Source organism: Pieris rapae, chromosome 20 (assembly GCF_905147795.1).
Source record: "Pieris rapae chromosome 20, ilPieRapa1.1, whole genome shotgun sequence".
Classification (NCBI taxonomy): domain Eukaryota; kingdom Metazoa; phylum Arthropoda; class Insecta; order Lepidoptera; family Pieridae; genus Pieris; species Pieris rapae.
In genome coordinates this window covers 4362360-4376650 of record NC_059528.1, presented here as the reverse complement: position 1 = coordinate 4376650, position 14291 = coordinate 4362360, and the positions used below count along the sequence as shown (strand labels likewise).

General features: G+C 31.6%; 1 protein-coding gene across 1 annotated transcript in view; it reads right to left on the bottom strand.

Annotated features, from left to right (window-relative positions):
• LOC110993660 (Down syndrome cell adhesion molecule-like protein Dscam2) overlaps positions 1-14291 on the bottom strand; it is a 116169-nt gene that overhangs the window by 59126 nt on the left and 42752 nt on the right. Inside the window, 2 exon segments of the mRNA XM_045632545.1 lie at positions 1044-1193; positions 3072-3230. Coding sequence (XP_045488501.1) covers positions 1044-1193; positions 3072-3230 — 309 coding nt within the window.

Below are 14291 nucleotides of genomic sequence, written 5' to 3'. Positions count from 1 at the left end.
AATACAATAATTGACCTGTATAGTAGTTTTGTCTTCACATATAATTATTTAACTTATGTATACATTTGAATTTAAAATAAAAATTATTAGTTTTGCGCTTCATACACTTCGTTGAATTTTTGTATTGTATTTATCCTTCATTAGACTGAAATAAATTTATACAATTTACAAATATATTTAAGTTATTTAATGTATGCGATAAAGAATTGATACTTAAAAAGAAAATAAATGGTAGTCAGATATATGACCTATGCATATTATTCCTATATAATACACCTATAAGTTAATAGAGATAAACATTCCTAGGCCCTTAATCTGTAACGTCCAATAGCTATAATACTGAAAGCTATGCTCATCTCAATGAATTTTGGTTTCCTGGATTTCCAGGGTCGGGACATAAGAACTATATCGAACTATAATAACGTTGGAATTGGTATCGCTATTGGTAGTTATGGGCAAGGGCTCTGAGTCTAATTCAGGGGTTAAGTTGAAAGTAAAATCTTTGTATATATTGTGTGAAGCCAACTGAGCATGAAACTGGATTTGTTTATTTCTCAATTTTCTTAGCATTGCTAAAGTTCTGTGCCTACAGCTCCAGTCTACAAGGATTCTTATTTTAATTTGATATGATTTGTTATTATTAAAATACATCTAAGTATTCAATCATACAATAAGTATTAATAAATAAAAAATAATTACAAATGTCAAATCAATGATATTAATGACTATTTGACATTAAGAATAATATGACTGCAAGTAAGTATTTTGGGTATAATTTTGGAGTTCTATCGAATTAGTAGTAACTGTTAGGATAGAATAATGTAGTGGAATAAATAAATAAATAAATTGTGTTTTTAATTTGTTTTAAAATTTTTATTTTAAACTTTCTTTGTATATAATAATACCGTTTAGTACAACGAAATATGAGTCATGGAAGAGCATCACCCATAAAAATCCTAGTATGTGTAGCAACCATGCCATGCTGATGCAAATGGCATATGCCATTTGGTTTTTTTTAATTATTAAGTATATTTTCTACTTACGAGATACATCTATGCTAACTGGTGTACTTCTCCGTCGCTCTCCAGTCAGTGAATCAAGGACGGAACAAGAGTAATGCGCCCTTGAATCATCTGTACGTACTGAACGTACAACTAGCTTCCAACCTTCGTCCACAACCAGTGTAGGGCCGGCTGAAAGAAATTTGATATTAAAATAATTATAATATTTTTGCTTTGTAGTAGGTATATTGAGTAGAAGTATTCACTTTTCTTAAACGTGATTTAAGTCGCCTTGAACGATTCTAGGACATCTACAGTTATTATTATTACCTGTTGTACTAATCATGTGTCTGTAATATTTCTTTATAAATAAGAGAAAAAATATTGTTCTTTGTTCAGTTTGAAGATTTTTATTTAAACAGTACAAACTGAGAACCAAAAAAATGTTTCAAAGTTGACCTAGCAGATAAGCAACTCTCAAGTTTCAAGTCTTCAAATCCTGGTTGTGTAACAACACGTTACTATCTACATGCGCAATCAACAAAAAACGGCGACAGGTAAAAAGATCTTATAAAACACGAACTTAGAAACAGATTGAAACTGAGGCTGAAATCCATAACGATTTTATAAATCTATGAATTTTTGCAATAATCGAAACCTGAAACAAATAATATCCCATCCTCTAAGTACGTAGCTACGGATTGCTACTAATTAAAGTTTAAATGAACATAAAAATATATTTGTGTTACTGAGCTGAAAATAACATAAAAACAACAAAAAATAAAAGAAATTTCATTTTTTTTAACGCTTAGGATTACAATTTTCATATTGTCATACAGGTTTGATATTGCAGAACTAGCGATGTATTTGTCAATGCGATAATATCATATTCTAGCAGCCAGAATGCCGAGTTTCACACGGATTTCTTCCTTCATTCTAAATTCACGCTAAGTTTTCAATTTAAAAATCGCAAGAACAATATACGCATACAATCTCGTTGGAGGCTCTTCTGTTCGAGAAAAAAAAAACACTTTTCATACATTCAATGTATGAAAAGTGGAATTTAATTTGCTAGTTGTGTGCTTAACAACAAATTAAATTATTCATTTAATTCAATTTTTATAGAACAGGGGGCAAACGGGCAGGAGGCTCACTTGATGTTAAGTGAAACCGCCGCCCATGGACACTCTCGATGCTAGAGGGCTCGCGAGAGCGTTGCCGGCCTTTTCAGAATTTGTGCGCTTTTTGTTGAAGGACCCTAAGTCGAATTGGTTCGGAAATACTTCGGATTTTGCAATTAAATATACATTTAATTGCAAAAACATTGATTCCGTTCAGTTGTTCATCTCGAGGGAAATTATTTTAATTCACGGAACAAATTTAATAAGCGCACACAATCAATCTGCGGCGCAAACAAATTGCTCGAATTAATAAAAACTTCCACAAAAATATAAAAACAACCGAGTTTATTTCGAAGTTTATTGTGGTAGCACTTTTTGTTTTTCCTAGTGGAAATTTAATTTTGTTCGGTTATTAATTGAACAAATTCAATTTAGTATAGTTTTAATCGCTATTAAGTTTTATTCTACGATCACGAAAAATAAAGGAAAGAGATTTAAAATAAAGTTGAGGAATTCGTCTTTGTTGCTTCAATAAATATTTCTTGGTCTGTTCAATGTACTGTTTATTTATTTACCAACTACCGACGAACCAATCAATATGAATATTTAATTTAAATACATTCTTAAAACAAAGATTCCAAATACTGAATAAAATATAACTAAAGACTGTAGTTTTTACTTTTAGATTTTTTTAGTTTCTCCATAATTACGACTTAATTGATCTTTATGTTAAGTTAAATATATTAGACAAAAATTCTAGCATCAAGTATTCTAGCATCAACTCATTGGCGAAACTTATATGTTATAATTTACAAACAATTTTACAAGTAATAATATTGTAGTAGCAATTATATGGTGTGAGGTGTTCAAGTGTTCTCCCTGTGAGTAAGGTGTATGTGTGTGGGAGAGTGTGTTTAATACTATATTACTCAAAGAATAATGTACTTACTAAGTTGATCTCCAGCAGATACTACGCTTTCGTCCCTGTACCAAGCGGCGACGGTGGCATGGTCTCTCAAAGAAACTGGGGCCGCGCAAGTCAGTAGTGCTGGTCCACCCACCTCGGCTGGAGTGGATGTCACGTGTGCTTGCCACTCTTGCCACACCACTGTAGGCAAAATACATCAATGAAGTTATATGAGCACTGTGGTAAAATATAGAGTATAGTAATATAACGATAGGAATGTAACGCAGTGTAATACAATAGAGAATGATTTCTTTTCTTTTAGATTTTTATGTTACTTTTATAATAGGATGAGTTGTGAGTAAATTTTTATGATGCGCGCGTACTCCCTTAAAAACCGAGACTCTGATAAGATAACATAGTCAATATGAAGAAATAATTAATATTTTATTTATATATTACTTATATATTTATAATTTTGAGATGTTTAAATAGACTTTATTTAACGAGATCATGCGTTTTAATAGAACTTTCAATGTATTATCATTTTTCTATGTTTAGTGTCGTTTATTCTACAAACATAGTATGAAGAACTAATAGAAAGAAAAAGTTTTAATCTTGAAAAGATTTTTATCTTGTTACACCAAAGAAGTATAACGTATAAATAATACACACACATGTTTTATTTTTATTAGACTGTAAAAATACACCGTGTTCATATTTTAATTCTACAGTAATGGCTACCATTATTATTCAAAAGCTTATTTTAAGCTTTGAGTTATAAACTGATGAAAATCATATTATGTAGGCTAACACCCAAAAAATACTCAAATTACATTACAAAACATAAGCTCAACTCTTAAGACCATCTTACTATTTTCGACATTCATAATAAAAGACCCTCACTCGAAGCTCTATCGTATGATATTCCATAAATATTACATGTTCACCAAAACCGTAAACCTCTTAGACGCGACCTTACTTCGCTTAATATTCCAAACCTTAGTTCTAAATCTTCACAATATACCTAAGAAATAATACACGCTTTAGTTTATTTGCTGTATTCAAACCTCAGCAATTGATCTAACACTCCTGGTATAAATTAATATGTATCTTTGTAAGTTAAGTTTTATTATGTTTATGTTTTAATGAATTTTATTTCTCATAACAAAAAAAATATTTTATTTACATGAGAAACTTAATATTAAAATGTATATATACGAGCGAGATACACGTCGCCATTAGCCGTCTGAATTTTAGTCAACAGTGTTCACTCTAACATGCATTTTTACTGCCATTTTGAATGCAACGCAACAAAAGTGTTTATCCTACCAATAAGTAATAAATCGCTTATTTGGAACTTATCCGGACATTGTGAAACAGACCCTTAGACTGATTTATTTTATATCTTTAAAATAATGACGCAATAATATATTAACGATATTCTTCATGACGTTACAAAGTTACTAAACTTTAAAAAACCTAAGCAACTTTGAGGGCATTTCTGGAGTAGACTTACATTAACATTAACATTAATTTATGTTTAATATATTCTTTTTTTACCTTTTATGTAATGCAACGAAGTGTTAATAAATAATAAATGAAACTTTTGTCCATCAAAGATATACTTGGACATTAGAAATAGTTAACACTGAAATGATAACCGTTATCCTAAATTATTTTGTGGAGTTTAAGTATTTGTAAAGTGACATGACTGTAATAAATAACATCAGATTGGTACGTTTCTGAAAAAGTTAAAATATATATTTGTTTTAGTTACAATAATTATCAATTTACCAATGATACATTATTAACCAAACAATAATAATATGATAAAGAAATATTTTGCGAGAAGTTGCATTCACACTTGCAACACTAAAACGCTTTTGATACAAACAAGAGGTTTTTTTCTGTTAATTGAAAGTGCTTCTCCAAACCTTTATAAAACTTACTACAGTTTTTAATCAGCTGAGAATCTCGAGTTGTGGTTGAAGTTTTAGTTAGAAAATTAAAATTAAATATTCCTTGGTCCATAGAGAAATATCCTTTGGATAAAAAAATAACTATATTTTAGTGGAGGTGTTTAAGGTAAGTTTAATAAGAAATAAGTACGACGTATTATTTCAATAGTTTGATTTGCAAAGAGTAGTCTAATCATCATACCTCCTGTATATGAATAAACGTATTTCAACTTAATACATTTAATTATCTTAATAGAAGGCCAATCAATACTTCTTTTTTTAGAACCCGACGTGGAATTCCACTGCCCATTCAATTCCACTAGCGCCAAAAAGTAGCACGGGCATAAAGAACAACTTCGGATAGTTCCAACAAGGTCGCGTCAGAGAAGCTCCAATCGCTCTCGTATCTACCGGAACATTAATGGCATTACTCTGCTGCTATATATACTAGAGGCAGGAGATGGGCCCATCTTCTCCTAGTCTTCTGATCCTAGGATTCTTCTTAGAGCGCTTTTTCCTTCTGCAGCGTTGCTTGCTCACAGAAGAATACCACTGCATTCTAACACAAAGCAGAGCAAGATTAAGATTTAGGCATATATGCTTACAGTTTTTTTTATAGAACCGGGGGCAAACGGGCAGGAGGCTCACCTGATTTTAAGTGATCCCGCCACCCATGGACACTCTCAATGGCAGAGGGCTCGCGAGTGCGTTGCCGGCCTTTTAAGAATTGGTACGCTCTTTCATTGGTTTCTCAGTTTTAAACGATTTTCATTTATATATTAATTTAATTTAATGCCGAAATATGAAATAATTTAGTTACGCGACTGTAATATCTCAATTAAAGTTATTTCTTGGCGAACGAGCATCTCGTTAAACATCCCTTTGAAGTATCAATATAATCAAGTCCTGATAAAGTATACGCAGTTCGGATAGCGGCCAAGTTTCTTAAGAGTCTGAATTCAATGCGAGCTCGTTAAGAATAATAAAACATACAGTCTTAAATTTCGCGTGTGATTACGTATACCAAAGAACATTGATTCAAAAATAGACGAAGAAAATTTGAAAATTTCTTTGTATAGAAGTTTTCCGTCTTTAGCTTTACAATGTGTATTCTATATTGGGGCAAAATGAACTAACCTTTTGATGGCCTCATTATTGTCAGATGCATGATCAATTGATTTAAATGATAATTTTACAATTTAAATATACTGCGCAAACCGCAAACGCACGTTATGTAATAGCGTAAATTTTCACGTTCAAAATTAATTCAAAGTAAAGTTTTGAATTACCGAAGTGACCTTACCTCGGGTTCTGTTTAAATTTCAAGCCTAACGATTCAATTAAATCTACCTCATTTAGGCTTTATGAATTTTCACAACTTTTCCTTTTACGTTTATTTATATAATATGCTCCGACACTTCCAACAAGTCTCTTAGTAATATTTTAAGTATAAGATGTACGGCTGTACGTGTTGAATACTACTAAAAGGTTTTACAAATCCTATAGCGATTATTGTACGTTCTCCTAACCCTACATAGTGTCTGTAGGGTTAGAGAACGTACAATAAATATCGCTCACGCAATACCGTTTTTTGTATACAACATCATTAAATACTGAAAAAAGTAATATTAAATTGTTGAAGTATTTTGTATCAACTTTCAAGAAAATTATACAAATATTTTATTCCGAAAAATATATATTAAATCATGTTCGTTCATCGAATCCAGTTATAATAACATTAAATGATTTCATTTGATTAACTTATATTAAATAAAACCTGCAGTGTATATAGAGAAAAAAATAGTTAATTGCTCATATTATGTTTCTCAGCGAAGTGAGCGGTCTGCGTTTTTTCATCCAGAACAGTTTAATTGGGAGCAAGAGAAAGTTCAAATGTTCCACCATTACTGTGACCGGTTTTATCTCGTATTATTTCTAGGGAATAAACCCATTAAAATCTATCTTCGTTTAAAAATTTGATGGTTTGGATTTGGCATATGCTCTATGTATCGGAACTTCAAATAATAATTAGTCTTTGTGTCATCGACATAGATTTATATACAATCAAGTACATTATATTATATCCATATTCTAATTAAGTTAATTTTAAGCTATTCAAAGTTTGCTACCAGTATCTTCGGAATCTTGTCTAAAGGGACTTCTTTTAATAATATATTTAGTTATTACATTTTAAGGTTAGTTATTTTATTAGAATTATTTATGAAGTAAATATTTATTAATTTCATTAAGTCATAAAGTAATGATTATAATATTTTAAGTTAACATTTTTTAACGCAAATATACTATATACGAGTACCTAATTAGGCACATGATATTTCACTTGAAGTTGACAAACAACAATTCGATGTTATTACTTCAGCTTATTGGAATGTTATTACTGTGATGACAGCATTAGATGTAATACCACCAAGTTGGTATCAATTGGCGCTTAATACTTAATTCTCTTCGTGTATATCTAGGTATCACAAATCAAATCAAATCAAAAATCATTTATTCATATAGGTAATATAATGTACACTTATGAACGTCAAAAAAAGAAAAAGAAAGAGATAAGAAAGACGGAGAGAAAGAGAAGAGAAGACAGCACATATTATGTGTGTCATATTAGTTAAAAAAAATTAAGTATATAATCAGAACTATTCAATGGTATAATTGTAATGATAATCTTGATAAGAAAAGACGAAAGGTCCCAAAGGAAAAGAAATTAATGGAACATCGATTTAATCTCAGAAAAACATAGTGTGAGTGACCAGCTCAGCGTGACCCTTACGAGGTCAAAGGTTAAACACGTAACTGAATCTCAAAGGATTACAAGTTGTGAGGAAAAACTTGTATGTTGAAAATTTGTTCGGAAATTGGGATTTTTGAGTTCTTCATACAATTTTACTAAAATGATTTATGAATTAATTTTGTTTCATCTATTTGGTTCTGTTATCTCGATTAATCAAGTAACTGAGAGTTACTGATCTCATTTTATATCAGAGTTGAACAAAATTGTTATTAATGTAACGAAGACTTTTGAATGGCAACAAAGTAATATATGTATAATAGTATTAAAACATGCTAGTTTTAAGTTTATAAAATGGTAACACTGATTGTAGCGGGATTAAGGTAACGTGTCAAATAACCCATGTTCAAAATAAAAATATCCAATATCAACAGTTGATGTACACCAAAACTCTGTTTACTCTCCCAATAAGAGTCACTAAATCCTGAAAAACAATATATAGGTTGTGTAGTGGGTTCAGCATGCGACACTCATACCTGAGGTCGTAGGTTCCATCCCCGGCTGCGCACCAATGGACTTTCTTTCTATGTGCGCAATTAACATTTGCTCGAATGGTGAAGGAAATATCGTGAGGAAACCGACATGTCTTAGACCCAAGAAGTCGACGTCGTGTGTCTGGCACTGGAGGCTGATCACCTACTTGCCTATTAGATTTCAAAATGATCATAAAACTGATTCAGAAATCTGAGTCCAAGACCTAAAAGAGGTTGTAGCGCCACTGATTTTTTTAGCTCTTACAACATAATGTTTAATTTGATGGGAGCAACAGAGAACGGTACTTAAAAAACTGTTCTCATATGTTTTCAATACTGACTTAGCATAGGTAAGAATATGAGGTTCAAGAATATATTCACGAATGATATGTGAACGTTTTTTCTTAGTATAAAAAATTACAAAATTAATTAACTACTACCTATACAATTATGTATCAGTTATTACCTCCAATGTTGTGTAAAATATTTTTTAAAATCAGATGTAACATGTTAGTATAAGCTATTTTAAACCCAAAATACCGTAAAGTTCAATCCATTTATGTAAATGTTTGCTTAAATATTTCTTTTTATCGTTATTCATATTGATTTGACTTATATCTTAAAAGGAAATTGAAAGAATATTTTATACTTATTAGATGGAAATTGTTGTGTGTGTTCGATTTTGTCCTAAATTTGAATACTTAAATATTTTTACGGTGTCTATTATACTTTACTGATCGTGGTGTTGCCTGTTATCGTCAGTTGATAGTACGATATGAAGATACGACTGATACCGAGCCTTTAAAGTGTCTGTAAAATGACTTTTTATATAGAGAGATACCCACTTTGTGCATGGCAATCACTGCAATCCTATTTTCTTTATCACCCTATTCCATATTGTAATTTGATTACTAACACGAAAAAATATGTATTATGGCGCAAAATCGAATGAAGTTTTTAAAATAACACATATTGTGTTCCAAATTCAAAATACATAATAAAAAATTGGAAAAACGAAAAGTTTTTATGTAACAGTACTAGCTGACCCGGCGAACTTTGTTCCGCCTTAATGGCAATAAATAAGCAGTTTGGGTTTTTTTATTGGAAAAAATACAAAAAAATTAAATACCTACATTAATCATTCATTATTATTTCTGTATTTTAGTACATAGGTTGCTCTTCACGTAAGTACCTTGTCATACACGATATTTTTTGTTTTATTATCAGGCGCAAAAACAAACAACGCTGATGGTCTTCCGACCCGTGAACATGCCACGTATAATTGACCATGGGAAAAACATGAATGTTCTAGATTTAAACCACAAACTTTTAAGGATTGGCCTTGTGATTTGTTGATGGTCATGGCAAATGCAAGACGTATCGGAAATTGAAGTCTTTTAAATTCAAACGGCATATCGGTTGGGATCATCGGGATCCTCGGAATAAGAACTTCCTCACCTTTGAATTTTCCTATCATTATCGTAGCGTAAATTACATTGTTCTTCAATTTTCTAACCACCAAACGCATACCATTATGTAGTTCAGGTCATCTACATCTTTATTCTTTTTCTTCTTTTTTATCAGTAAGCAATGTAACTCTCATGTTTGTTGTCAGCTGCAGTTTCGTCACATAGCGCCATAGATTTGACGATTTGAGGCAAGCGTTTATTTCGTCGACAGCCGTAGATCTTGGAATTACTGGCAGTATTTGGCGGAAATCGCCAGACAGTAAAATCATTGCTCCTCCAAAACATCTCGATTCATTGCGTAAATCTTTTAATGTTCGGTTAAGTGCTTCCAATGCACGTTTATGCGCCATTGTGCATTCGTCCCAGATGATGATTTTCGATGCCGCTAAAACTTTGGCCATTGCTGAGTGTTTTGCAATATTACACGTTGGTTCTCCAATAGTTTGAAGATTTAACGGTAATTTTAATTCTGAATGAGCCGTACGGCATCCTTCTAACAATGTGGCTGCTATTTCAGAAGAAGCAACTGCAACCGCTATGTTGGATCTCGCCCGAACAGTTGCTAAAACTAATGACATGAGGAATGTCTTGCCAGTTCCACCAAGGGCATCTAGGAAATATAAACCACCATTTTCATCATCGTTTGCCTTCATTAAAGTATCATAAACTTCCTTTACTCGATTAAATGCGTCATTCGACAACAACAACAAATAGAAACATTCATCATTCTTTGGATGAACTGTATACATACGACCATACCGAGTTTTATAGTTCTCTTCACTGTTTATACGAATGGGCAATAGCACTATCATTATAATTAAATTGTAAATTGTAAAAATAATTAAACGTATTTATTTAATAGAAATATTTTGAATATTGATTTCTTACAAATATCAAATTGTCATATATACGTCATTACATAGCTGTCATTATACGTCAATTACATAGCTATCATTTGCGTTTTATTATTCCAAGTCTGATTCTTATTTGTTATACCACTTTTTATAGTGACTGACGTTTCATGTCAAGTCCCACGGGAACGCTGTCGAACGGGATAAAAAGTATCCTATGTCCGTCTCCTGGCTCTAAGCTACCTCCATACCAATTTTCACTCAAATCTGTTCTTTCGTTCTTGAGTTATAAGTGGTGTAACTAACACGACTTTCTTTTATATATATATAGATTTACGGCTAGACCAGTTATATGATATATCACTGATCAGGTGACGCATAATAATGTCAACTAAACAGACGAAATATGTCATTATTTATTCATTTATCAAGAAGTTGATTGACATTCATATAATGTTATTACTACATTGATTGACACTGTAAAACTGGCGTCAATTTGCATGGACGTTGTGTAAACTTTTATGTCATATATGTTTCTCGATTTCAAAGTACGTCACTTTGAATACCAAGAGTATATAATTGGTGTGTAATTGAGTTAAGAGATAGATCTAACTGGGTTAGTTGGTACATTTTAGCAAAATCCCTTAAAGGAACAAAACAAAATATATGGCTCATCTTTTGCACAAAAAGCTAATTCATATCCCAAGGTCTCCGTCGTATTCAATTACACTTATCCGGGAGATAATAAATTACCCGGAATCACATCCGGGCTGCTTAACGTCACGCCGGATGATTTATTTGACCTGGACAAAGGCACTTGTGGGTGCTCCCTATAGATAGAGTAATGCTTTTCCAAGCTTTTATGTCTATTTGAATTATTATAATGCACTATTTCTGTATTTAACGAAACTTATTTTGAGGATAAAACAAATGAACATCACAGTGGATAATTTTTATACCTTTATGCCTAGTATTAAAAAACAATTATTTAATTTACAAGCAGCAGCAAAGGTGGGCGCGACAAATTATTCTATAATATAATAAAATTATATATTACAATATACACACGGTCTGTTTTAAAATAACTTACGATGGCCATACGAAAAGGCGAATAAAATTACCCGAAAAGGAATTTTTCTTGTTGCAAAAATTTTAACGTAATATTTTCTGTACAAGAATCGGTGCATGTAATGTTTCACCGAGACGACACAAAACATGACACCACTTCACATAACTTTCACAGCTTAGTCAATTTGGATAATCATAATTGTTAGATTCCATATGAGATAATTTATTTATATGTATTCATTATACGACTGTATTTTAAGTGTGAATCATAAAATTATATCGATATGTACGTAGGCCGTTAATTAGTGCAGATAGGTCGATTCTGACACTACCTAATTGCTGATAGCATTTTACGATAATTAACGTATTTAGCATACGAATATCTTTGTTAAATAGAGAACTGGTACTAGCTTATTATTAATTAGCAATTATTAAGAGAAATATTCAAATAAACAATATTTTACGTGTCATTCATGTCTGATGGGAATGAAAACGTGGGCATGAGAAATACCCATCAACAAAAATGTAACGTAAAATGGAATTTGAGTTAATAGTTCATCCAATCGGTACCAAACTAGAAGACTCTTACTCATTAAAAGAAATAGATTATATATAAGCAACAAAGGTTTTACATAAAAAGAACGTTCAGGAGATTGTAATTCAGATATATCATAATTAGGTATTTCGATATATCGTGGCGACTGATGACTGTTTGACGAATAGTGTTTGTGTTATTCTGCAATTATCATTTTGATGAAGTCCCAACTGATTTGCATGCTTTCATATGCATGCGTTGTACATGACGACATGTTTTTATTACTCGTTTATTTTACTTAGAAAATATGATGTGATATTATATGTTTGTGTGTTGTGTAATCAAGTAGGGTGTCTTGTATAATTGAAATGATTTAATTAGTATATCGGATCAAAGCCACAGGCTATAATTAACCTGTCTCCTGACGTAGTGACGTTAGTCGAGTATGCGTGTACGGAATGCTGTTTGGAAATACATTCTAAACTAACTGAGCCTGATTCGTAATCAAGCCCAAAATGTACACCTAGTTTCCAGCTCAATGAAATTTTAAATCTAGATTTGGGATTAACTTATAAGACAAGTTATTGCTTTTGCTTTTAACTACTGTACTGAAAATTTGTTTTTAATATCCTAGTTCTTTTAAGAATGTTCTGGCGGACAGAAAAGCTTATGATACTGTATAGCTCATACGAGGAGATTATGATATAAAGATGCATCAATAAAGCATCTTCATTACCGGATGCATGGCACCAACAATTATAAAGAGGAAAGATTTGTTTGTAAGTATGTTTATAACGAATTGGCTCAAAAAGTATTGGACCAATTTAAAAAATTCTTTCACCATTTGAATGCTACATTAACACTTTTTAATATAGGCTTTTATTGCAAGAAAAAATAGGAATCCCTACTAAAATTACATTAATGTTACCCAACGTGTAAAAATGCCTATCAAATATCATTCATCCCACGACTGATGATAGAACAAATAAGTTCCACAATATTAAAGAACATATCAATATACAACAATGTTAAAAAAATAAAACTCCACCCGTCCGGGTTGGGCCGCTAGTTATAAATATACTTTATAATTAAATATATTTCCCGTCAGTGATATTTTCAGGGATAGGATAGATAGATAGATATAATGAAACTTTCAAATTATTCGCATATTTAAAACCATATAATGTAGAATTGTTTTTAAGAACATATTACGGTACCAATCTTTACTATTATACGAAAACATAGCTTCTTATAAAATTGATAATTTTATTTTACTATATTTAGCTATTCGTTCTTGCTGTATTAGACTATCATTATATATGTTAAAACGCGTATGTATAACGGGTTCCAGCGCTAAATGGGATGTCTAATGTGCTGTCCGATGTGAAATGCTGGCGGAACGGACTAATGGACAGACACTGTGGTGCGTCTGATTTATTGTTCGTCTTACCTCCTTGTTCTATAGGTTTGTTGATACGGGTTTATCTGACTACCTCTACCCGGTATGTAGAGGAGTCTAATAGGTAAAAAGGATTAACAGGTATGCCTTGCATGAATCCTATAAAAAATTATTTCATAAAAACTCGATTAAAGTTGTAGGGCAGCGAATATATTACATGGGTACAGAAATGTGTCTACCCCATACACATTTCCTTACGACATTTTTCCTTACTATCGCATGAGTATCTAACGCGTTAATATTATCTGAGATGCTTTCATCTAATCACGCCATTACTCGAATTCCATAATTTATATAAATTACTGGCAAAGAGCACAGTTATGTTGATTGATTAGCAATAAAATTAAGGAATTCAATAAAAATGAGTGAAATTAGTCAAATTAGAGAACAGCGAACGTAATGCAAATTGCGAGCGAAAAAGTTGGAAAGAAAATTATCGGACTAATTGGACGAAATGTTTCATTCGCGAGCTGCGAATTATTCTGTTACATGTTGTTTTAATGGAATCTTAAAAGCTTACGTTGTGTAAATTTTAATTCCTTAATATAAGTGCTAGTATGTAGATATGTTACCGGTTGCATAAAACGATTCGTATTTTATTTACCATATTTTTTTGCGTGAAGTTTTCTTCGCAGTTTCT